We start from the raw sequence: 23,651 nt of genomic DNA on the forward strand, positions 1-23,651 counted from the left end.
GCTGTCGCTGCTATCGCCACTGACGCCATAAATGTAGTCGAAACAATATGATGCTCTGGCCTTAGTCAACTATGGCTCAACAGGCCTCGCTATGGTGCCATGTTTGTGTGACAACAGAATTTTGATTGGCTGACTTAAGATGTCGTTTTGCTAGAGATGAGGGGAATGTGCATGTGGGAAACTGAAATCATGTTTTTGTCGGTATTAAATAAATCCAGACGATGAAACAAATCAAGGTATCTGTGTAATCCACTTATAACGATACCAGATACAACGATATATCTCTTGTAACGATCAAATTCTTTAGATTTATCAATTCTTCCATTGCCCCTATGTAAAAATAAACCTAGGGGTGCAACAGCTGTGCCAGTTGCACCATTTTGATACAGTTGCATATTCCTGCGCCAAGCTGTGCCAAAAGCATATTTGTTAAAATTGCACCACGCTGTGCCAAAATGCCCTGACTAGCCGCAAGAATTTTCAGTCACTCTAAATTTAGCAAAAAATAAGGGCTGTGTTGGCAATCTGCAATTTTGCCGCTGTGTCAGATGTTGCCAATCCAATCCATTCACGGAGACAGAACAATGAAAAGGTATATGAAAAACACATGTGCATGCGTGCTTGGTGTGGATGCAGACTGCTTTGGTCAAACGTTTATTTTACTTTTATATGGCCATTGACAGGTGCTACAAACACTGACGCCATCTATTTGGGCGGGCATATCTGCTGGCAAAATAGACGGTGTTGTTATTTGCACTACTTTAGTTGAAGTGGCAGAGCGAACGTGTATGAATTAGTGTTGTCGGCGCGGGCGACCTTGGCGCGGGCGACCTTGGCGCCAGGACGGAGGGAGACAACGGAGGCAAACCCCAACGAACTTTGTTGAAACATTGAGTTGACCCGGCCCCTTAGGCTTCACGCTGCACTTCCACCGGAGCAGCGCATGCGTCAACAACAGCGTTTTCATGGTCCCATGGTGGGTGAAAGTGCGGGGTGAAGGAGCTTAAGTTCTGCCCTGTAGCCTGAGACGTGCAAGCGCAATCCTGGTGGCTAAGTTCTGTCCTGTAGCCCGAGAGGCACAAGTGCAATCCTGGTGGCACTTGATAAGTGTGTCGACACCACTGTGTGAGTTGCTGTCATTACGTAAAATGCGCGAACCCTAGAACTCAGGTTCCGTGGCACAGTCCACCAGCTTTGCCAGTAACCAGCTCGTGTGGAAATTTAGCGGGGGACATCCTTCCGCCCCTGCCGCACTCCCACTCCGCGGATGCAGCGTTCCCGCTCGCTAACCGCGGATGGGGTTCGTGCTCGAGGGACGAAGGGAAGCGACAACACAGCGTTAACACTCATATGCTATTTATTACACTTGCAATTAATACACAGAGCGGGCCAGCTAGCTACAAAACATCAATGAGGCATTCCTTGGAAATAGAAGGCTACGTAAGAAGGACTTCCGACTTACCGGCTGGGGCAGGGGCGCGACTTCGGAGGTATCGGCGGCGAACGTTTGTATACACCGATACTGGCGGCCGGGTTTTCCCGTGCGCGCCGCATTCTTGGGGCAAAGCCATTCCCTAGCATTTGCCGGGGAAGGCGACCAGATCGCGCGTTTGCTGCGCTCGCTTCTCTGCCTGGAACCAGAAGTCCAGCAGCAAGGCACAACGAATCCCCGTGCACCTGCCGCGGACGGTGACGAGAGCGTGCGGCTGCAATCGCTCGTGACGCTGGCGGGATCCCGAAGAGGCCTCTGTCCGGTCCGACAGAACTCCGCGTAACCTCCGTTCCCTTTCCCCCATGAGGGAGACTTCCCTCCTCACCCAACCGGTGCTGTGTTGACCGCCGACGATGAAGACAAGCCGCGTCGAAACGGGGGGGGGGGGGAACAGATTTCCACACTCGTAACTTTTTGTTCTTTGACATGGTGGACGATGGAGGTGGCAACGTCGGCGTCCAGCCACTGCGAATATCCCAGCGTTCTATTTAGCACGTGTCGGCACCATCCCCTCTTCTTCGGCACGTGGCGAGCTCTGGTAGCACGGGTCGCCATACATAAAAAGCGGCTAAGAAAGCCGGGCGCGCTGTCATTCATGAAGCTAAGGAAAGAAAAGTGGGTGATGAGGGACGGTCCCCAAGACTCGTGTGCAGCTATCAATATCTATCAGCCATCCTAGAATATGGTGCACCTTTCCTAGAGTGCATTTCATGCCTACATCTCTCGATGACAAGATAGTCTGTGAATTTTTTTTTTTTGTTTACTAATACGATCATATTTTAAGTGCCACATGCTGTTAAGGCACATGTCTATGCAGAACCTCAAAGCTGCCAGTATTCTGTTGCGCTGAGAAGTTCACGAGCATGTCATGTTAATGACATCTGCACTTGACACATATAAGCTGCTAGTGAAGTTATAGTCGTGCAAGAGCGGCTTATTCTTGTCATGTATCTGTATACTCAGTTTCATACATAGCAGGACCACTGCCGCGGTGGCTCAGTGGTTATGGTGCTCAGCCGCTGACCCTGAAGACGCAGGTTTGATCCCGGCCGTGGCGGTCGCGTTTCAGTGGAGGCGAAACGCCAGAGGCTCGTGTCCTGTGCGATGTCAGTGCACGGCAAAGAACCTCAGGGAGTCGAAATTATCCAGAGCCTTCTACTACGACGTCCCTCATAGCCTGAGTCGCTTTGGGATGTTAAACCCCATAAACCAGCTAAACCAACCATTAATGATTGATACACATTGAAACGCAGTAAATTAGAATTACTGGCTCATGTAGTTTTTGAGGTCAGATAAAAATGCAACATTGTTTTAAGTTCCAGGCTTGGTTGGGTATACATTTTGGCAAGTGTGGCGGTTGTTGGCATTGGGGAATCTAACTTTTTCTTTTTTGCAGGAGTTCCTGAAGAAAGAGTTTAGCCAAGAAAACATATTCTTCTGGGTGGTCTGTGAGCAGTACAGAAAAATGCTCGACAGAAGTGAGGTAAGCATATTCAAGAAATATATTTTTTTAGGAACTCTTGATCATGAATTTTTACCCAAGTTTCTATATACTGTGGCCTTGTTTTTCGCGTTATGTTCGTGTCTTTTCATTTTTTTTTGTGCGCTTGCAAAGTCGATCTATGCATTACAATCGTGGTTGCTTTACATTCAGGTAAATATGGTACGTTTGAAAACTCTTGACAGCTTGGCAGGTGTGTGGCAGTAACGGTCACACATTGACGTCATAAACATAATGAATGGTATAGTGAAATTCCAGAAGCACAGAAGAATCTTGTTAGTGCACCTCCTCCATGGTACATACTAATGAGCGCGGCAATGCTTGGGATGCAGTCACATGAAATTACCTGCTCTGCCACCATTGAAACAAATGTATTTGCTGTCTACTTTGTCCGCATTGCTTGCCATGTGGTTTTCATGATATCATTTTAATTCTTTGTTATGTACACTGACTGACTGAAAAACTTTATTTTCAGAATACCGTATAAACGCGTGTAAGGGCCGCACTTTTTTTCCCAGATTCGTGGGGAAAATTTTGGGGTGCGGCCCATACACGCGATTTTCGAAAAAAAACAATTTTTTTTTTCAAGTGAAAGCAAACCAATCTGGAATGCGCGGCATTTATTTACCATTCAGGCATCACTCACGGAGTCTTCAGACTCCGAGCTGGTGCTGTGTTCAGGTAAATGTTCAGCCCACAGAAAGTTGTCTTCAGTCCCGTCTAAACTGTTTGAAATTCCGGTCACTTTGAAACTCCGGGTTACAATTTCGGTCGACACGGAATTCCACGCGGACAAAATCCATCCAAGCACAGTCGCGAGCGGTGCCCTCTTAAGCCGCCCTGTCGGCGTCTCGTCGTGATTGCCATTGGCCATCCATTCCGAATACTGCCTTCGAAATTCAACCTTAAAAGGCCGATTGACGCTTACATCCAGGGGTTGCAGCATGCCGGTGAGGCTGCCTGGTATCACGGCCATGTCTGTGCGGATACCGCGCAGGCGTTCCTTAACCCTACCCGTCAAGTGACCGCGGAAGCTGTCCAAGACGAGGAGCGATCGTCGGGCCAGCATGGCGCCTGGGCGCTTCTCCCAAACGCTTTTTACCGAGTCGAGCACAAGTTTATCGTCCATCCAGCCCTTTTCTTGGGCGCGAACTACAATTCCCTTGGGGAAAACGCCTTTAGGAATCATTTTTCTTTTCAGGATGACATAGGGGGGCAGCTTCCGCCCGTCCGCGGTGACGCACAGCATAACGGTACACCGTTGGCGCTCCGCGCCGGTTGTCCGCACGAAAACACTCTTCTTTCCTTTCAGTTCAACTGTGCAGCTCTCGGGACAGTCGAACCACACGGGGGTCTGGTCGGCATTCGCTATCTGCGAAAATATATAGTTGTGCTCACGACGCAGATCGATGACATACTTCTGAAAGCTGAGCACCTTGTCGGTGTAGTCGGGGGGCAGCCGCTGGCACAGCGTGGTCCTTCGCCGAAATGATAGGCCCTTCCTCTTCAGAAATCTTCGTACCCAGCCGGCACTAGCCTTGAAGTCCTCGTGCGGTATGCTTTTAGCACGCGCCAAGGCTTGTGCCCTCATGCGCAGCATGTCCGTTGTCAACGCGTAGCCGTTGTTCCGCACTTCCATTGAATAGCATAGCAGCTCTTCTTCTAGCTCAGGAAATTTGCATGGCTTGCCTCGGAAGCGCGCTTTTTGGAGCTGGTATTCTTCAACGCATCCCTTTGTCCGCACCACCGTCTGACACACTTCTCGTCCATGTCAAATTTTCTGCCCGCGGCGCGCTTGCCGTGTACGAGAGCGAACTCCACTACTTTCAGTTTAAAGCCCGCCGTGTAGCTGTTGAGGTGCTTGCCCATCGTGCAACAGTGACAATGCTCGGAGGCAGTTCATGAAAAAGTGAAGAACTACAGCGCACGAGAGCAACAACTATGCCGAGCGACCACGCTAACACAACCACCAAAAAACGCATGCTTTCACAGCCAGAACAGAACAAAGTTAGACCTGGCGATACCGATGCCGATACGGATAGCGGAAGTACAGTAGCAGAAGCTCGCGGCAGAAGAAAAGGTGATGATGATGATCCGCGGCCTCGGGCGCCATCCATGGGCGGCACCTCGAAGCTCCTGTGCGCATGTATTTCGAAGGCTATTCTTGCGTGTTTCCTGGAAAGTTTGGGTGCGGCCCTTACACGGATTTTTTTTTTTCAAATATTTCCTTTGGGAATACGGGGTACGGCCCTTACACGGGTGCGGCCCTTACACGCGTTTATACGGTATATACAGGGAGCTAGTGGAGCAGTCCTTAAGGGTCCGTTCCTTATAAATGCTAGGTGGGCTGCTCATTACAGCAGCCCATTGGCGGTAGCTGCTGCTCGGGCGCGCCCGACCAGGGTCTTTTGGCTCGCCAGGTCAGAGCAGCCGAGCAGGGCCCCCTCCCAGTCCTCCCGGGCAGGGTTGGGGATAGGGGGGAAGATGCGGAGTTGATTGGCATGCCCACACCATGTGGTAAATGTCCGAAGACTTTTCCCTGCAGTGCGGGCACTCCCCTGTGCACGCAGGGTCGAAATGTTTGATGACTGCCGGGCACAGAAGTGTTTTAGTATAAAGGCGAAGGAGTAAGTGTTCCTCCGCCTTCGTGAGGCCATTGCAGGGCTTAGGAAAGATTTTATGGCCGAATTGGTAATACTGGATGATTTCCTTGAAGGTAAAAGTCGGATTAAGGTCGGAGTCCGCATCGGTGGGAGGCGAGGGTGATGCCCGGAGAGTGAGCACGCGGGCAGCGCCGTCGGCCGCTTCGTTGCCCTCGAGACCCGTGTGCGCGGGAGTCCATACTATTGTGCGGGACGCGGGAGCCCCGAGATAATTACTGTGTTGAAGAATTCGGTATGCCAAATAGGGAATAAAGCCCCTTTCGATGTTCCTGCAGGCCCCCCGCGAGTCGGTAATGATGACCCACGAGTCCTGATCGGCGGCGGCGAGCGTGATTGCTACCTCTTCCGCATGTGTAATGTCTTGAGCTTTGAACGTAAGGCTGTTCACTGCGGTGTTTTGGTGGACGGCTGCGGCTGTGTACCAACCCTCATGATGTGGGCCGGTGCCGTCCACGTAAAATACTCCGTGTTTGTTTTCATGGTAGCGTGCCAAGGCTTCTGCCCGTGCGAGGCGCCGGCCACTATGGTCGTCTCGTGTCATGTTGGCCGGAAGAGGGCGTACGTGCAGGTCGTATCTCGAGATTTCGGGGATGCGCACGCGCTCTTCCGTTAGTGTTAGATGGTGGATGTGAAGTCGGGCAAGCAGGTGGCAACCCGACGGCGTCTTTGAGAGTCTTGTGTAGTGGTTTGTCAAGTGTGCTTCTCAGAGCTCCACGAAGGTGTTGACCATCCCCTGGCCCAGGAGGCGCTGGTTGTACGTGGTGACCGGGAGGTCGAGAGCACGCTTGTAAGTCTTACGGAGAACCACCCCAAGGGCTTTCTCGTCACATTTGCGAAGATGTAGGTAAGGAGTCGAGTACAAGACTCGACTGGTTACGAATGCGTGTGCCAGCCGTAAAGCATTTTTGCACCGTAACCCCCCGCAGTTATTGGAAACCCGGCGGATCATGCGGCCCACCTGGTTCCCCACCTTGCGCAATTTGGCCAGTGTTGTGTCGACACGGCGGTGTTTATTGATAAAGAGACCCAGTACTCTGATCTCAGCGTGTTCTGGGATGGGTCAGCTCGCTAGGGACAGTTCGATTTTGGTAGTGCACTTCGTCGAGGGTCGAATGTGCACAAATTCCGATTTGGCCGGGGAGCATTCGAGGCCGCAGCGGCGGGCGTAAGCGTCCACAATCTCCGCCGCTTGCTGCAGGTCCGCCGCTGGCTTCAATGTCTCCTACTGATCCGCGCTTAGTCCAGATGGTGATGTCGTTGGCATATAGCGTATGCTGTATGCCCTCGACACTTTCCAACTGCGCCGGAAGTTTCATCATTGCCAAATTGAATAGTAGAGGTGAGAGTACCGCGCCCTGCGGGGTACCTCTCGTACCTAATTGGTAGGGGCCGTGTTCTTCATCTTGTATCCGGATATACGATTGCCAGTCGGAGAGAAATTGCCTAATGTACTGAAATGTGTTGTGTCCACAGTTGGTTTGGGAGAGGTGCGTCAGAATTACGTCGTGTGTTACATTGCCAAAAGCCCCCTTCAAATTGAGGGCGAGTACTACCTTGTCATTAAGGGGGTATTCGACGGGATTCAGAATTTCGCGGGCTAGTTGAAGCAGGACATCCTGCGCGGACCGGTGCGGGCGGAACCCAAACATGGTGTTTGCAAATACAGTTTAGTTTTCCAAAAACTCGGACAGCCTGTCTCGCACCATAGTCTCCATCAGCTTTCCCGCACAAGACGTGAGGGAGATGGGGCGGAGGTTGTCAGTGTTTATGGTTTTGCCGGCTTTAGGAATGAAGGTGACCAGGGCGGTCTTCCTTTCGATTGGGAAGGGTGCCTCACCTTGCCAGATTGAGTTTATATATGCGAGGAGTGTCTCGTAGGCTGGGTCGAGAAGGTTGGCAAGTAATTTCACAGTTATTTTGTCTCTTCCCGGCACCGTTCCTCGTTTCATTTTACTCGAGGCCGCCTTCAGGTCGTGGAGCTGGAACGGTTGATCCAGTTCCGCGTTCTCGGAACCTGCATACGAGTACGCTGGCCCTCGGGGGTCCTTTTGGATGCAGAGGTATTGATCGCGTAGTTTCCATGGTAATTTAGAGGTATCTCCGTCAAAGCTATGGATAGCCCGTTGGAGATGTTTTTGTGTCTCGGCTCTGGTTTTAGTCGGATCGATCAAGGTGCGAAAGAGACGCCAAGTGCTCCAGCTAGACATATGTCTAGCGGCCGTGTTGCACCGATCCACCCAATTCGAGTCGGCGAGCTGTGCCGCATAATCAGCCGCCCGCTGGGTGAGCTCGGCGATGCGAATTTTGAGCTTCCGATTATGTTTTTGGCGGCGCCATCTGCGGACGAGGCTGTGCCGTGCCTCCCAGATGTGCAGGAGGTGGTTGCCCACCTCCGGCGTGGCCTCTGATAGTTGAACTTGAGTTTCTACCGAACGAAGGTGTGTAACCAATTCTTGTGACCACGCGTGGTAGCCTTGTTCGTGAATAGAGGCCGAATTAGTGTAGTTTTGCCGGAACTTTGTCCAGTCGGTAGGCGTGCTTGGGCGCGGGATCTTGCCAGTGGTTTGGTTCTGACGCTGGTGTCGAGTATGCAGTGGTCACTGCCGAGGGTTTCCCCGGTGTTGGCCCATTCTGCGTGTCTTATGTTTTTGGTGAAGGTAAGTTCCGGACACGTGTCCCGAGTCACGGAGTTACCCACCCGTGTTGGATGTGCAGGGTCGGTGTGAAGGGTCAGGCCCAGCGTGGACGCAAGTTCCGCTAGCTTGCGGCCGCACTTCTCTTCACGCACGTACCCCCAGAGTGTGCTTTGAGCGTTGAAGTTGCCCACAATCACCAGGGGGTCACTGCCCGCAGCCTTCAGGACGCGACTGAAGAGGGCTGCGAAAGTTATCTTGGGAGAACAATAGATGTTAAGTATATGTAAGGATGCGTTTTTTTTCTTAAGCGGAAGAGTGACCATCACATAGGAATATGCAGCATTGAGGTCCAAATCAACCAAGTTGGCTGTATAATTTTTGTGCACGCAGATGCAGGAAGAGGGGTCCTGCTGGAACGTAACATAATTTGTAAGGGTTGCGCCGCTACCTGGCTCCTTTAGGGCAACCACCGCAGGAAGTGAATCGAATGTTGACAGGAAAAGCTGGAGGTTCACCCACTTGGCATGGGAACAGAATCCGCGGCAGTTCCACTGGGTGATTAGGATAGGGGTGGCCGAATTGGTATGAGGAGAGCGCCTAATTTGAGGCTTGTCCGCCATAGTCAGTTAGATGAGAGGTCAATTGTAGGGACGCTGCTCCGGAGCCAGCACTCGCGGTGAGGGGGCCATCCTCTATTCCGGAGAGCGAGCAGCTGTCGTCGTCTTCTGCTAAAGTTTCCATGGCGCGACGCATTTTGGGATACCGGCCAGACCGCCAACTCGCCGAACGCCACGCGAAGATTGTGCGATGTGCTGTGCGACTATTGTGGGTACAATTTCGGTCATTTTGGCGATCGCGGAGGTGACTGCACGGAAATTTGACTTTCTAGGGCATTGAAACGGGCGTCCATGCGGGCCTCTAGACGGGCCTGAAGTGCAGCTCCGCGTTCAGTGCTGTGTTCGGTGCCGCGGGCTCACTCTCCATTGCCTCAGTAGCGGGGCGAGAGGGGGGAGTGATAGGCTGTTTTGATTGCGATTCTAAGAGCGCAGTTTTCTCGAGCAGCATTTCAATTTTGCTCGGCACTGCGTGCCGCGGGGTGGGGGGGGGGGCAGGAAGGAGGGGAGGAGGAGGCAGCTCTGTCCGTGCCGCTCACCTGCGTTCCATGTTTCACGACGTTGACCCAGGCCCTGGTCTTATCGTGTGGTGGCGCTGTCGACTGCTTTCCAGTGTCGCCGTGTGGTGGCGGCTGCGTCGACGGGCGCTTGCCGGTGTTGTTGTCCCGGCTTGGTAACTCACTGGGGCGGCCAAGGTGGCGGCTCTTCTTCTTGGCAGCAATTTTCTTTGGGGTGGTCATCTTGTGCTTGCAGAATTTTGCCGCACACTCCCGCGAGTTAGTGGCATGTGTACCGGCACAAACCGAGCACCGCGGCACACACTCGTGAGGGGCCCGGACACCCTCCTGAAGCGGGGCCTGTTGCCCACTCAGACCGCACGTGTTCGGCTGCGTGTTGGGACAAGCATCCACTCGGTGGCCAACGGCCCCACACTGGCCGCAGGCCGGGATCGTACGGTAGTAGTTTTGCACAGGGATGAGCATGTTCTCGTAGTGCACAAACCGCGGTTTTTCCCTCCCGGCGAAGGTGATGCGAGCTTTGTTAGAGGAGTCGAATTTCCTAACCTCGGCGATGGTGCCTGTCTTCCACTGCACCTGCTTCCGAAGCGATTCAGTAGTGTCCGAGTTGCTGACGGTGATGATGCCGTGGCAGACATCGCCTCCGTCTTGTCGAAGGTATCCGTGGGAATCTTCCCATGCTCGGTGTTAATGTAGATGTCCCCGAGGAGCCGATCAGCCGCCGCAAGTGTAAATCACAATGAGGTTTTGTTCACGGGATGGTAGAACCGTGACAGACGTTGCTACCTCTGGCCTGAGGTAGGCCGTAATGGCGGCGCCGTAGCGATTCTCTGAAAAGGCTTGGTGCAGCAACATATGTTTGCATGACTTGAGCACAACCACGAAGTCGTCTGGTCCCGGTATTGGGAATCGGCGAGGCTTCCACTTAGGACGGGCCTTGCCTTTGCTTCCTGCAGTGCGCGAGGCAGGAGTCTGCGTCTTGCCAGCCGGTGTGCCGGAGGCCGGGGCAGCTATGGACGCCGCAAGGTTTTCTTGAACGATCGAGCGGCGCGCGACCGCTTCGCTGAGAGATTGGTGCCGAAATTTCGGAACAGAAGCGGAGTTGTCCCCTTCTGATGTTGAAACTGTCGTCCAGATCATGCCGTCGGGATCGTAACCCCTCGCGAATGATGCAGGGTCAGCCATTTTACCTTGGGAGGCCGGTTCCACGTCGCCGCGCGTCGGTGTGCCCGACGTCGTTAGGCCAAACTGCGTCGCCCGGGTGAAATTCGGCCGTAAAATTAGCAAACTTGGGCCCACCTGGCGAAATTTGGTGTCCACGTAATCCAGATTGCTTGCTGCGTTGAAAGGCGTCGGTCTTGTAGGGGTGAAGAAGATTTAGCCGTGGCTCCATCCGAAAAACGACGGAGCCAACACCGTGCGTTTGTAGCCAGTTCTATAGTTTCCTTTTTATGTACAAGATGAAAGTGCTTAGCCAACAGATAGCATTGCTGGTGCTGCGCTTGGCCACAAAAGCTTCTCTGCTCTCGCACGAAGAACATTCGACACAGAAAACACCGTTCTTGCCACCGATCTTTTTCGCCAAAAATGTTGATGCAGCATAAAAATGCACAGAAGTGCCAGCTGGACTCCTTGCATTGAAGTGGCTGCTGCTTATTACGGTTGTCCTAGTTCTGTTCCTACCTAGTGTGCAGCCCAGCTAATCACTACATAATAATGTGGATCCGCATGTTATTCTCCTTTTTTTTGACACTTTAACATGCGGGTCCACATTATCAGTGATTAACTGGGCTGCACACTTGGCGGATGTTGCGACTAAAGTTGTTGTCTATATAAGTCAAGTGTGGTCAAAAAGACGCGTTCCCATTGCTGCTTGTGAGAATTAGCATTGACATGGGTCATCGTAACGTGCAACCCTGTGCTTCACAAGTGGTTACCAGCAATAGTGCTTATCTTTTGCCTGGTGATTTCATTAATGCTGGTCGTGGCTGGATGTGGTTGTCTTTAACATCGCTTGAAAATAAATTCTGAATTTTTATGCGAGGAGGGCATGTGTGTGTGCGTGGCCCCGCTCGCAAAGAGTGGCCTCTTGTGGTGTTTACAGGCGTGTGAGGCAATGCGTGTGCTCCCGCACAAGAGGCGCCATTTGTATTGCTGGCGCCGCACTCTGTTTATTTATTATTTATTTAAGAAATACTGCAGGCATACCATGCTCAAGCAGCAGAGTTTAGTACAATTAATATACAGAAAAAAGAAAAGAAAAAAATACATAATCCAGTAGCACATCGATAATTACAAAGAAAAGGCAAATCACAGTTCAACATATCGCAGGTCTGGGCGATATAAATGGTGAGTTGATCGGTAATGCATTCCATCCAGTGTGATATCGTGCATGGGAAAAACTTCACTCTATACTCCAGCCTATATATATTTTGTATATTTTATAAGTGTCAGCCTACCTGTGTTCTTTCTATCGCAGGCCTCTTTCGTTTGCCCTCCCTGCCCCTTTTATTTCCGCTAGCTGTAGCTCTGGTGCTGTAAGATTTGATAGCAGATGCCGTGGCTAGCAACGTCTTTTTCTTCCGCTTTATTTTGATTTCAATAAACTACTAATATGAATCCTTTCGAATTGCATGCATCAAGTTCCTGCTGAGTGAACAGGCACTTCATTTCCATGAATGCTCGCGAGTCTCTGCTGCAACGTAGTGTATGCTTCACCTGTGTTCTTTAGCAATTTTTGCAAGAATTACCGTAAAAACCGGACTATAGGTCGACCCCCTAACTAACCAATTCTAAAAATGAAAAAGATCTTTTTCAATGGGAAAAGTACCGAAAGACATCCTTACTTTGAAACAAATGCGACTCGAGAGGTTGCACAATGGTGACAGTATTTAATTTCATTTAAATGCTGCTTGTATGTACACCCGGCAATTTTTTTAACAATATCGCGCACCAATCGGCCCGCGTGTTTGTTTCTGGCACAGGCAAGTACGGCGCCGTAGAGCAAAGTCCTCCTCTTCATGAATCGCCGCAACCAGGATGGCGAGCCTTTGAATTGCGCCCTCGCGAGTCTAGAGGCACGCGCGATCTCTGCCGCTTTCACGCGGATGCATTCGGCAGTCACAGGCAGCGATCTTGCTCGCAGAGCAACGTTTCCTTCCTATTCTCGATACACTACGGTCTGCCCACGAAATGATGTTTTCTTCTGGTTGCTGCAAGTTATAATACGCAGCTTCTGCCTCTGCCAGTACTGAATGCTCTTTTCGGATACTCCAAATTCGCGCTGTGCCGCCAGGTTCCCGTGAGCTTCCTCGTACTCAATCGTGTTTTTCTTGAAGGCGACGGTAAATTGCCGTTAGCATCTACTTTGCATCTACTGAAACGCAAAATGGCGGCACTGCTGCTGATGGCGATGGTGATGGAGGCTGTTGACTTCAGCCACCCATTGTTGCAAGACTTCCGTATTTTTTCCGCCAATGACCGGTATATAAGACGGGGGTCGACTTTTCACCATGTTTTTTTTGAAAAAAAGTTCGACCTATATTCCGGTTTTTACGGTATTTGCATTTATCCTTTAGTCTGTGATAATTTAGTCTGCATTCATTTTGTTGGGGTACATCTGCATGCATGGGGCAACTACATGAAGTGACCCGTGCTCAAGACTTGTTTGTTTGTTTGTTTGCGCAGCTTTTTTTGTGTAATATAACCTGGTAAATTTTCCTATTACGTGCCATTCCAGTAGTGTTTTTATGGGGCTTGCTGTTAATTTCACTTCTCGATTGACTCGTGTCCTTAAAGTGCACTTTAACAGCCTTGCATGCCATGTTCGGAACTCTTAGCATTTATGCTAGTACCAAGTGTACCCAGTAGTAACAAGTGTTTGGTCTTTATATTCAGCGCAAGACGGCTGCCAGTGCCATCTACCAGAAGCACTTGGGCTCAGGGGCACCAGAGCCTGTTAATGTTGACAGCAGGGCACAGCTGGCTGTGCAAGAAGGCCTCGAAGAGGGAGCGCCAGATCTCTTTGTGCCAGCTCAAAAGCAGATCTTCAACTTGATGAAATTTGACTGCTACCAGCGCTTCCTGAAGTCGGAACTGTTCAAGCAGTGTATGCTGCGTGAGGTGCAGGGTGAGCCCGTCTTTCCGGAAGCCGAGAAGGAGGTGTGGAAACTTCACAAGGAGGACAAGCGGCGCAGGTCCTTTCTGCCATGGCACAAGAGTGAGCTGTCTTTGTATTAAATGGCTTGACCATGCATGAATTGGCCTTTGCTATGAATGAGGCTTGGTTTTTGTTCGGGTTAATTCTGTTTCTACCTGCAATTGTTAGCTTGATTTTTACACTGTGGCCCCTGTGGCAGGGTTATATAACCTGGTCAGCGTTAAGGTACAGCGTTAAGGTGCACTGCTGGGTGGCTGCAAACTATTAATCACGCTATTCGGCTTGATCAGCCATTCATCAAAATGGATCACTTCACTGCTGCTGTGATCTGCCACTGGTTTTGGCGTAGCCAGTATACAGTTGCGGATAAGAAATGAATGGCTGCATGGCATATGGCACCTCAGATAGTTAGGTGGCATGACGCAGTGAACTGGATGTAAGAATACGTAACTTAGTGAGCACAGAAGCTCGGAAAGTGAATGGACATAAGTGCCGCAGTTGCCTTTGATAATGATGTAATTAGGGGTTGCACTTTTCAGTTTTAATTTTTTTCTAATTTGGGCAACTTTTTTCGTTTATTTTGCAAGTTTCGGTTGTTTTTGGTGAATATTATTTTCGATCTATGAATTACTGACTTTTTTCAGTGATTTAACGTGGCAATCTTCAGTGGTCAAAAGTCACTTGAGTCCATCTCGACATTTTTGACAGCATGAACGTATTTACCACTAATTATTGTGCAATTAATAGTACACTCGATCCCGGATATATCGAACTCGAAGGGAATCGCGAAAAAGTTCTATATATCACTAATTTGAAGTATAAAATACGCCTATTAGATGCTTATTTAAAAAATGCGCATCTCTCGGACAATTTCCCCGTGATCGTGACAAGTGGGAACTTATCGATTTGCTCCTCCAAAGTCCACAAAAAACGAAAGCACAGCTCCACGACTACCACACTTTATTTCGCAAGAAAAAAAAATCCATGTGCTTAGCCTGCTTCTTCTTCTGCACCATAAAGTTCATTAAGCTGTACTCAAGCTTGTTGATATTATCTAAATGAGAAAGTCTAGTGCCTTCTATTGCGCCACAACAGTGACGAATGACGCTGAATGCGGATGCAAGTTCAGCCACAGTGCATGGCGGCTGCGTCTCTTCGCCTGAATCTTCGCCACTACTCAGGTCCGCATCAGCACGATCCATAATCACTTGCATGTCGTTCTCAGCACCGACAAAATCTTGTGTTGCTACGCCACATGGGATGGCGCCTGCGAATGCTGAGAGCTCACGAAACTCACTGTACAGGCATCCAGCACCGTCATATTCTGTGTCTAGACACCTGTTTCGCTTTCACCCTCACTTTCACCATTGCTTTCACCCGAAAGGATCTTTCCTTCGGCGCTGTAGCGACTCTTAAAATGCGGCTGCCAACTAGTGTCACTAGTGAAGCTCTCTTCTCCGAAGGCTACAGCAAACCATTTCGCTTCCTCCATGAGCATAGGGCCATCGCTAGGAATGTTACTGGCACGTGTCTCTAAAAACCAGGCGTACAAAGCTTTTTTGACCTTGTCTTAGGCCGGAGCACACATACGAGATGCTCCAGGGCTGCTGGATTACACTGGCTTCAGCTTCACGTCGGCTTTGTTCTTCAGGATTGTACTCAGCGTGTTGCGAGGAATTCCAAACGCATAGGTGACCAACGACTTTTTCTCGCCGTCCTCCACCCGTCGAATGATGCCCGCCTTTGTTGCCAAGTCCAAATTCTTGCGGTTTTTTTCGCGTTCATGGCTCCCCAAGATGCGACCAAAGGGAAAAGAAAATGCTTGGCAGAGCACAAGTCACAAGCGAACTAACATTGGCCTCGCGAACAAAGCGACAAGAACGACCACTGCACCATACCACACCAGTCACATGCCCAAGTAGCACTGACAGCAGTGACAGCCAAAATGGCCAAAACGTTGGTAACAGCTTGCTGACGTCGCTTGTTTTGGCTACGCCAGTGGAGTCAGCCAACCAGCATGCAGAAATCGGGGGGCACCTGCGGGCCTGCAGCCAGTACGGTTTCCCTTTTCCCAGCCCCTTACATGCCCCTATGGCCATTCCCATTTCCGTTCAAACCCCACAGAGACCTCATCACGTGACTCTTACTTGTGCAGCTCCGCCCGAAGGTGTCCAAAGCCAGCGCCGCGCACGAGATGAGATTTCGGGAAGATCGTGAACTCCATTAGGAGAAGCCCATTTGCAGGAGTGTGCAGCGATGGGAGAAGCCCACTTCCAGGGTGGGGCATAGTGGGAGAAGTGCACTTGCGGGGGCGCGGCGTGGCACGGAGTTCGATAAACGCAAACAGTTTTGCAATACTTTTGCATGAAATTCCCGAGAGGATTTTACAACTGTTCGATATAGGCAATAATTCGATATATCCAGGTTCGATATATCCGGCATCGACTGTACTCGGAGCTGTACTTCTAGAAGGAATTGCCATTGTCATTAAAAAAAGTAACACAGGTTAAATGAGACTGCAGGCAAGACCGCATGTGGAGTTTACTTCTAAGAACTAGGGTGACATGTTGTCGGGTTGTGCTGGGTTGAGCGAGAGGGTGGGGCATCACATTGTCTGCGTGTTGATGGCAGCAATGGAACTCCCACTCAGTCGGGTCAGTAGCCAGAAGATGATTGTTTTTCATGATGCCCATGCACAGTTTCACGTCAGTGTCCTACATGCAGTTGATAAACATACTTAACCGATTAACTGCTCTAAGCGGCTGATGACAGCGAACAGACAGTGCTTAGTTAACAGATAGTGAGAAGGTGGTTCAGTACCTCAAATCGCACAACTGCACTGTTTATCCAACAATACCACTGCAGCATCACGCCGATGGCTTCCCTGCTTAGTGAATTTTCAGCTTTGCCTGACAGTAACTAGTACTCAAAAGCCAGCTAGCTATGCCTTGCACGCCGAGAATACTGACCTTTTTCGGTCAGAACTGAATTTCAAAAACTGAACATGTCATACCTTTATCTTTTTTTTTTTTTCAGTTTAAACCGAAAAGTCCAACCCTTAGATATAATATACTACTAATGATTGTGGTCAAGTCGGTCGGGACCGAACTCAAATGAAGATGTGGCACTGCTACATGGCTAGTTGAATCGCGATCAAGCCCAAGGTAGTTCTTGAAGCGCGATGGAGATTTTTTATCCTGCTTGCATGCTACTACTTTCATGCTCAGAAATCAATAAAATTTAAGTTTAAAATGAAACATATATAAAAATTATGTACTGAAGCTATAAAATTTTTAAATAACTTCATTTTATTCAGCATGGCCTGATTTCCAAAACTGTGTTACCACTCTGTACACTTCCTGTCTGTCTGGGCAGTAGTGAAGAAATGTAGCACCCACATGTACAGGCCCAAAAAAATTTGACTCCAATTGTAGGTCGACTCTTGTCTGACCCTGGAGCCCTAGCTTGCCAATAAGGTTTTCAGAGGACACGATTCATGCAAAGAAATATTTATTTGTCCATGAGGCATCTCCTGCATCTCGTCATCGCTTGTGAGAAGGACTCAGTTGCGGTCATCGCTATCTTGTGAACCACTGCTGCTGCTGTTTGTTGGGAGTGGTACCGAGATGCCGCACGTGGAAAACGCCGTACAGACCGTATCGGCTTGCAGCCAGCACTCCACCGCTGCCGATACTCCTGTTAAGGGCGCACAGCGTCTTGGCACTCTACCAAGTTTACCGAGCGTGCCATCCCCATAGGTGATCTTGTCCATGCCATGATGTTATCTGCGCGCTGTCAAGGTCTACACTGCGGACGATGCAACACTGAGGAACACGCTAAGAGAAGGTAACGCTTAAAAAAAAAGGTAAATTCTCAACAACAGAAATGGACAATGGGTTCATTATGCGAGTGGGTTCATTACGTACTTTTCACCCCGCATATAGGTCGACTCCAATTATAAGTCAACCCCCCAACTTTAGAACGTTATTTTTAGAAAAAACACAGAATTCTAATCTGCAGTATACAGTAGGTGCTTGCATCATATTGCCACAACTGCAATTGTTGCCTTTGTTTTTACCAATTTGAACTTCATACATTATGTTGTGCAGACCTCAAGTTGGTGGGCAGCAAATTGGGTGAACGAGCTGCCTGGGCAAGAAGGTCCTCCAAGAAAAAAAAAGTGCCCAAGGAAAGCACAGCTTCTGACCTCGCCAGCAGCCACTCCTCCCTAGCTAGCAGTGAAGCTAGCCTGGGACTGCTCTGTTCAGCCTCACGTGAGGTGAATGCCGTTTATAATTCTTCAACTCAAGCCCCCCCCCCCCCTCTTTACTGTGTTTTTCCTTCAACTTTCAAAGTTGTTGTCACTAGGGGTGCGCAAATATTCGAAGTGCAGCAGAATCTTGATGGTGCGATTACAGTTGATTCGAATTTCGCGATCGTATGACTTTCAGAAATGTCCTGGCCACAGTGTGCTATACATAATTCGTTACAGTTCAGGATGGGGTGAACAATTTCTCAAGCTGCTGTGGTGGATGATACTAACAGGCAAACCTCCTAGCGGCTGCCAGCGGGCACCTGGTGATAATGATGCCATTCACTGGGGACTACTTGGTGACATGCCAAGTGAAAAAAGATTCAAACAAGAATTGCAGACTTTTTAGGCCAAAAATAACCAAGCCAAAAAAGGATATATCAAACCTCCTCTTGAACCAAGCAGTGCCTACTCTGAAGGCAGGTGGCAAGCTTTCCTGCTCTGCACAAGTGGCTGGGGTGGTGTGGCAAGTGTACGCACAGTTACTTTGCTGTACTAAAGCAGGGACTCCGGAACAGGAGGGGGGGGTCAGCTGTTAGTTGTTTCTCAAACATTTCTCCAGAGAGGGTGCGCCCCACCCCATGTTTACGATTATGTAAGAATTCTGACATATGCTTAAATTTTAGGGTGTTGCTAATGTAAAGCATAGAATGGCTGAGCTACAGTCGCTGACCAATTTTTCGGTCTCTGCGGAGTCCGAAAAATGGCCTGAATAATTGGACCATTCGAAAATTTGTGGACTTCAAAAAAATCACTTTGCTGCGAAAAACCGATCTAAAAATCGCGAACTTTGGCGTTTGCCGCGTTCTATTTGCAAGCAGCGGTGTTAGGTTGTATCTGAGCCAAGGTCATGCTTTTATGTCTGCACCACCTCATGTCACATCGACTAGACTGTGCGATGCAGCTGCAAATTGGGGTACCACGAATGTGCCGCAATGCATGCCGCGAAAAGCAAGAATTTCCGGAGGCAGCAGTGGTCAGAGAGGTAGAGGGAGGGAACCCACGGGTAGAAGTGAACAGAAGTGAGCACCACCGACTGCACCCTGCCCTCGCACCAAGGGTGGCGTCGTCTAAGCAGCGGTGGATGCTGCAGCTATTCTGTTTTCAATGCGATCACTCACCCAGGCTTGTGTGCTCTTCTTTGTAGGCCACCTCAATGTTTGCGAAGGATGTGATATTATGACTCGTGTGGCAACAATGAGAAAACAAATAGCCAACCCTATCCAATTCAGTCTGTCTGACTTCTTGTAAATACAAAATGACTCCTTTCATGCGGTGAAGAGCCAGTTGCTTGCGACAGCTATGTCTGCTCGCATCTACGTTAGGTCGAAAAAAACTAACTTTTCGTCGAAAAACGATCTCCGCAGTATGGCTGGTGTGTATGTCAGTCTTCGATGTGTACACGTTACTGTGAGATGCGTGACGGTTTCTCAGCAAAGTTCAAAATATCTTGCAAGTACGAATTACAGTCGAACCTCGTTATAATGAAATGGTTTATAATGAAATAATGGATATAACAAAGGTATGACGATTCCCTTTTGAAGCTTGGTCAACGCTTGACTATAATGAAGTACCGTATTTACATGATTGCAAGTCGACCCCCCAAATCACATTTCCGATAAAAAAAAAAAAAAACTTCCGAGGTTGTTTAAGCTTGGCCTTGAATAGTTGAACGCAAAAGCATTATCTAGCGGCCACCGCTTATCGCCAGCCGCTATCAGCTGCCACGTGCAGGCGTGCCCATGGGCACATTCCAAAACGAAAATGTATTAGTCACTGGACACTTGGTCCACACTTGCGCCATCGTCCTCACTAACGCTGCCATCGTGATCATTGCTGCGGTCCCACAGCATGTCGTCCTAACGTCGTCCAGTGAAATCCCGCACTTCACAAACAGTCACATCACTACATCGCATGGAACAGCTGAGAATTTTCCTCGCTGCAGCTGCCACACCTGTATCACCCGTTGCGAACGTCGAACTTGCGGCCTGGCGCGCGGCTGTTCGTTTCTTCGGCGTAAAGAATGGCAGCCATCTTGAATGTAGCCGTGAACGAGCACTGGTCGCTTGCCAGACCTGGAGCAGAAATGATGACTGACGAAGCACTACATTAAAAACTTGTGAAATGCGGCCGGCAGTAGTCAAATGCGTCAGCCAAAGAGAAACTACGCGTGAATGGCATCGGCTCTTCCGTCGGCTACCTACGCTCCCCGGCATCGCTGCTGCTCCGAGTGGGGGTGCCGTCTCGATTGGAACAGCGGCCCTTCCATCAACTATTGCTCCCTTGAGCGCCGAGCATGCAGTTGAAAATAAAAAAACCTTTTTGGATGCTTGAGCTTCCCGTAGAACGATATTGCATTACTGGGCCGCCGCCGCTTATCAGCAACTGCAGTCAGCAGCCACGTGTGGGGTGCCAGTTTGCTGCTTATCGATAGTTTTGCGTGTTGTCATAGCAGCTGCTCAAGGCCAGCGCCAAGAGCGATGCACGGAGCCCCGCAGCAAAAATGCAACTACGCTGTAGTATGCCTGATATCTCGTTTTTCTCACCTTTACTTATAGTGCGATGTTTTCGTTTCAATTGTAAGTCGGACCCCCCCCCCCCCCCCCCACTTCAGATTTTCAAATTGAAAAAAATACGTCGACTTACAATCGTATAAATACGGTAATTGCCATTCCCCTTCAACTTTGCTATAACGAGGTTCGACTGTATTGGAGTCCGATAAATCGGTGTCCTACTGTTGTTGACTCTGTGTTCAGCCTTAAAGTTTTTGATTTGAGCCACCTAAAGAAATCAAATCCTAACAAAAGTCATTGAATGACTGACCCCTGTTCATGAGCATGATTAACAGAATTGAAGCAATGGGAAAACTTTTTTAATGCAGTTGATCACTCGTCTTGTTTAGATGTTTATAGAGATGCCCACTTGACTTTTAAGTTTTGTATGCATTAAACAAATACACCTTTGAACAGTATAGAATGGGAAAAGTATTAACAGAAAAAATAAAATTGGATAAACTTATAAATAAAAACAGTTTTGAATAAACAAAACACATTTGAAGTCTTGCTCCTCCCCCCCTTCCATGAAAGCCCTTTCTTCTAAGGATAAGCTGTAAATCCTGAAGGAAGTTGAAGATCCACAGAGGAAGTTAGCCGACTTAGCGAAAGAGCTAGGCTTAGCACCATTGATGCTCTGCGCCATTGTTGGGTAGCGGGGCTTAGTCATGAAGAATGCATGGCTTTGCATAGTTTGTTGGATTTTACTCGGCAGCATCAAGGGAAAAGTGGTCCAGACGAACAATATAGACTTGTTCAGCTGAAAATAATCACGCAAAATAAAGTTGTATTTTCTTTGCTTTCGTATTCAAGTCGGCTTGTTTTGTGTCATACGAATTTTGGATGATATAAATATTTCTCATTGCTCCCAAGAAATTTGTGTCATCAAGACTCTACTGTATTTGAACCTCTCAAACCCTCAGAAATTACGAATTCACCTGAACTCACAGCCAAGCATCGCGGAGTATTTGTTACGTTAAAATGTTAACCCTTGCAAAAAACACTTTGTACACGATATAGTACATTTTGAACTTGCACAAGTTTTTCTCAGTGTGCACTGCCTATCACCGATTTCTTAGTTTCAGGAGAATTTAGCATCCTTCATGTTGCATGTGGCGTACTCTTTCATGCTAACTAGTGAATGCAGCAAACAGTATTTCACAAAAGAGTGACCTTAATGCCACGTCTTCTGCCATTTTCGTGTGCACAGATTTTGCCACCAGTACTGATGGCAATATTTTTTCTGAATGTTTTGTATCGTGTGCATCTTGGAAACTTGGAATTGTTTTATGATTTGTAGGATGTTGATTTCATGAATTCTGTCATTTCAATATTGCAGATCCTGGAAATGTTTGTGCATGGGTGTAAAAAAATTAACCATTGGTGTTTTCCATTTGAAAACTAATGAATTGCCTTTCTTGAGGCCTGGGTATACTATTCAGGTGGAAAAGTACCCATTTGGAATTGAAATAATGAATGGTGTCTGAAATGGCTGTCTTGCACAAAACCAATGCTCCGACGGCAGCTGCGCACTCACGCGTTGGAAAACAAAGTGCAGCACTACAGGGCATGGCATTGCGACGTGCCTCGTAGCAGTCGACGATTGGCCATAAACGTGCTGGCGATGAAAGTGAACAGGTTCCAGTGAACCTCTTGTTTTCGATCATAACAGAGATGCAGTGTGCACGGAAGTGGGGCTTGCAAACGACAGCATGCAGTTCTGCGTGCATTGCTGTGGTTGTTTTCCAGTGACTGCTTTCATTCTTGACAATTTTTCGTCTATTAGAATATAGAAGCTATGTACCTTTATACACAGAGGACATGAAGGAAGCTTACAAAGGATACATGAACATCGCAGCATGCCCGCGCAACCAAACAGCGTAGACCATGGGAAACGAAACCATACGTAGGGGAAACGAAACCATGCCAGACACGTAGTGTTTTCACGCCTTTGGTTTGCGACAGTGTTTGAGGCCCTTAAAGAGGGTTGCAGCCCAGACACATGAGGGTTAAGCGGGCTATGTGCAGTCATGAACGCTGTGTCTGGAGTGACATTACGCAGCCAGGCATGTGAGGGAGCGTAGAAGGGATGATCCCGCTCACGTTGTAGCTCAAGTTACCGCTTTTTGTCTGTTTCGCCAGCATTGTCCTACGCCTTGCCCCTCCAGTAGTCAGTCCTCACTGACTTCACTATTCCAGTAAGGGAGTATCTGGCCACCTTACTGTGCTTCTTGACAGTATTCAGTAAGCTCCTTTTATGTAAGCCTTAAGTCAAAAATAAGACTTTGTTCACTCAACAAAATGATGTTGTGCAAAGAGTTGTGAACAAGATATTAGCTAGCCTGCGACAAGATTATTACTGGTTCTGCTATATGATTTCCCCTCCCTTATTTAGTGCCTAGTAGGCTTACAGGTGTAGCAAATTATGCTCATAATGGGTGTAAACAAAATTTGCAATATACCTTATTTACACGATTGTAAATCGGCCTATTTTTCAAAATTTGAAAATCTGAACTGGGGGGTCGACTTACAAACTAAACGAAAACATGGCACTGTAAGTGAAGGCGAGACAAACGAGATATCGGGCATGCTACAGCATGGTTGCATTTTTGCTGCGCGGCTCCGTCGCATCGCTCTTGGTTCTGGCCTTGAGCAGCTGCTATGTCAACGCGCAGAACTTCAATCCCCTCCCCACGCGGGCGGCGGCCGATGGTGGCTATTGATAACCAGCAAACTGACACTCCACACTCCCCACATGTGGCTGCAGACTGCGGTTGCTGATAAGCGGTGGTGGCCTGATAACACAATCGTGTTCTAAGGGAAGCTCAAGCGTCCAACAAGTTTTCTTTTTTACTTTCAAATGCACGCTCGGCACTCAAGGGAGCGCTGATAGTTGATGGAAGGGCTGCTGTTTCAATCGAAGTGGCACCCTTCACTTGGAACGGCAGTGATGCCAGGGAGTGTCGGTAGCCGACGGAAGAGCAACACCGTTCACGTGTAGTTTCTCTTTGGCTCAGATGCATTTGACTACTGCCGGCTGCGTTTCACAAGTTTTTAATGTTGTGCTTCGTCAGTCGTAATTTGTGCTCTAGGACCAGCAAGCGACCGGCGCTCGTTCACGGCTACATTCAAGATGGCTGCCATTCTTTACGCCGAGGAAACGAACAGCTGCGCGCCGGGCCACAAGTTCGACGTTCGCTGGTG

At 49.0% G+C, this 23,651-nt stretch overlaps 1 protein-coding gene and 1 pseudogene across 2 annotated transcripts in view; one reads left to right on the forward strand and one right to left on the reverse strand.

Moving 5' to 3' along the window:
* LOC144111460 (regulator of G-protein signaling loco-like) overlaps window positions 1–23,651 on the forward strand; it is a 76,176-nt gene that overhangs the window by 28,260 nt on the left and 24,265 nt on the right. For both annotated transcript variants that reach the window (XR_013310053.1, XM_077644778.1), the window contains exons 7-9: window positions 2,889–2,975; window positions 13,322–13,643; window positions 17,693–17,862. Coding sequence is in view for 1 of the 2 variants with exons in the window: in XM_077644778.1 (XP_077500904.1) it covers window positions 2,889–2,975; window positions 13,322–13,643; window positions 17,693–17,862 (579 nt within the window). In the remaining variant the exon portion in view is untranslated. The remainder of the gene's footprint in view (window positions 1–2,888; window positions 2,976–13,321; window positions 13,644–17,692; window positions 17,863–23,651) is intronic.
* On the reverse strand, window positions 5,348–8,981 carry LOC144114123 (uncharacterized; annotated as a pseudogene).

Source organism: Amblyomma americanum, chromosome 1, assembly GCF_052857255.1.
Source record: "Amblyomma americanum isolate KBUSLIRL-KWMA chromosome 1, ASM5285725v1, whole genome shotgun sequence".
NCBI classification, from domain to species: Eukaryota; Metazoa; Arthropoda; class Arachnida; order Ixodida; family Ixodidae; genus Amblyomma; species Amblyomma americanum.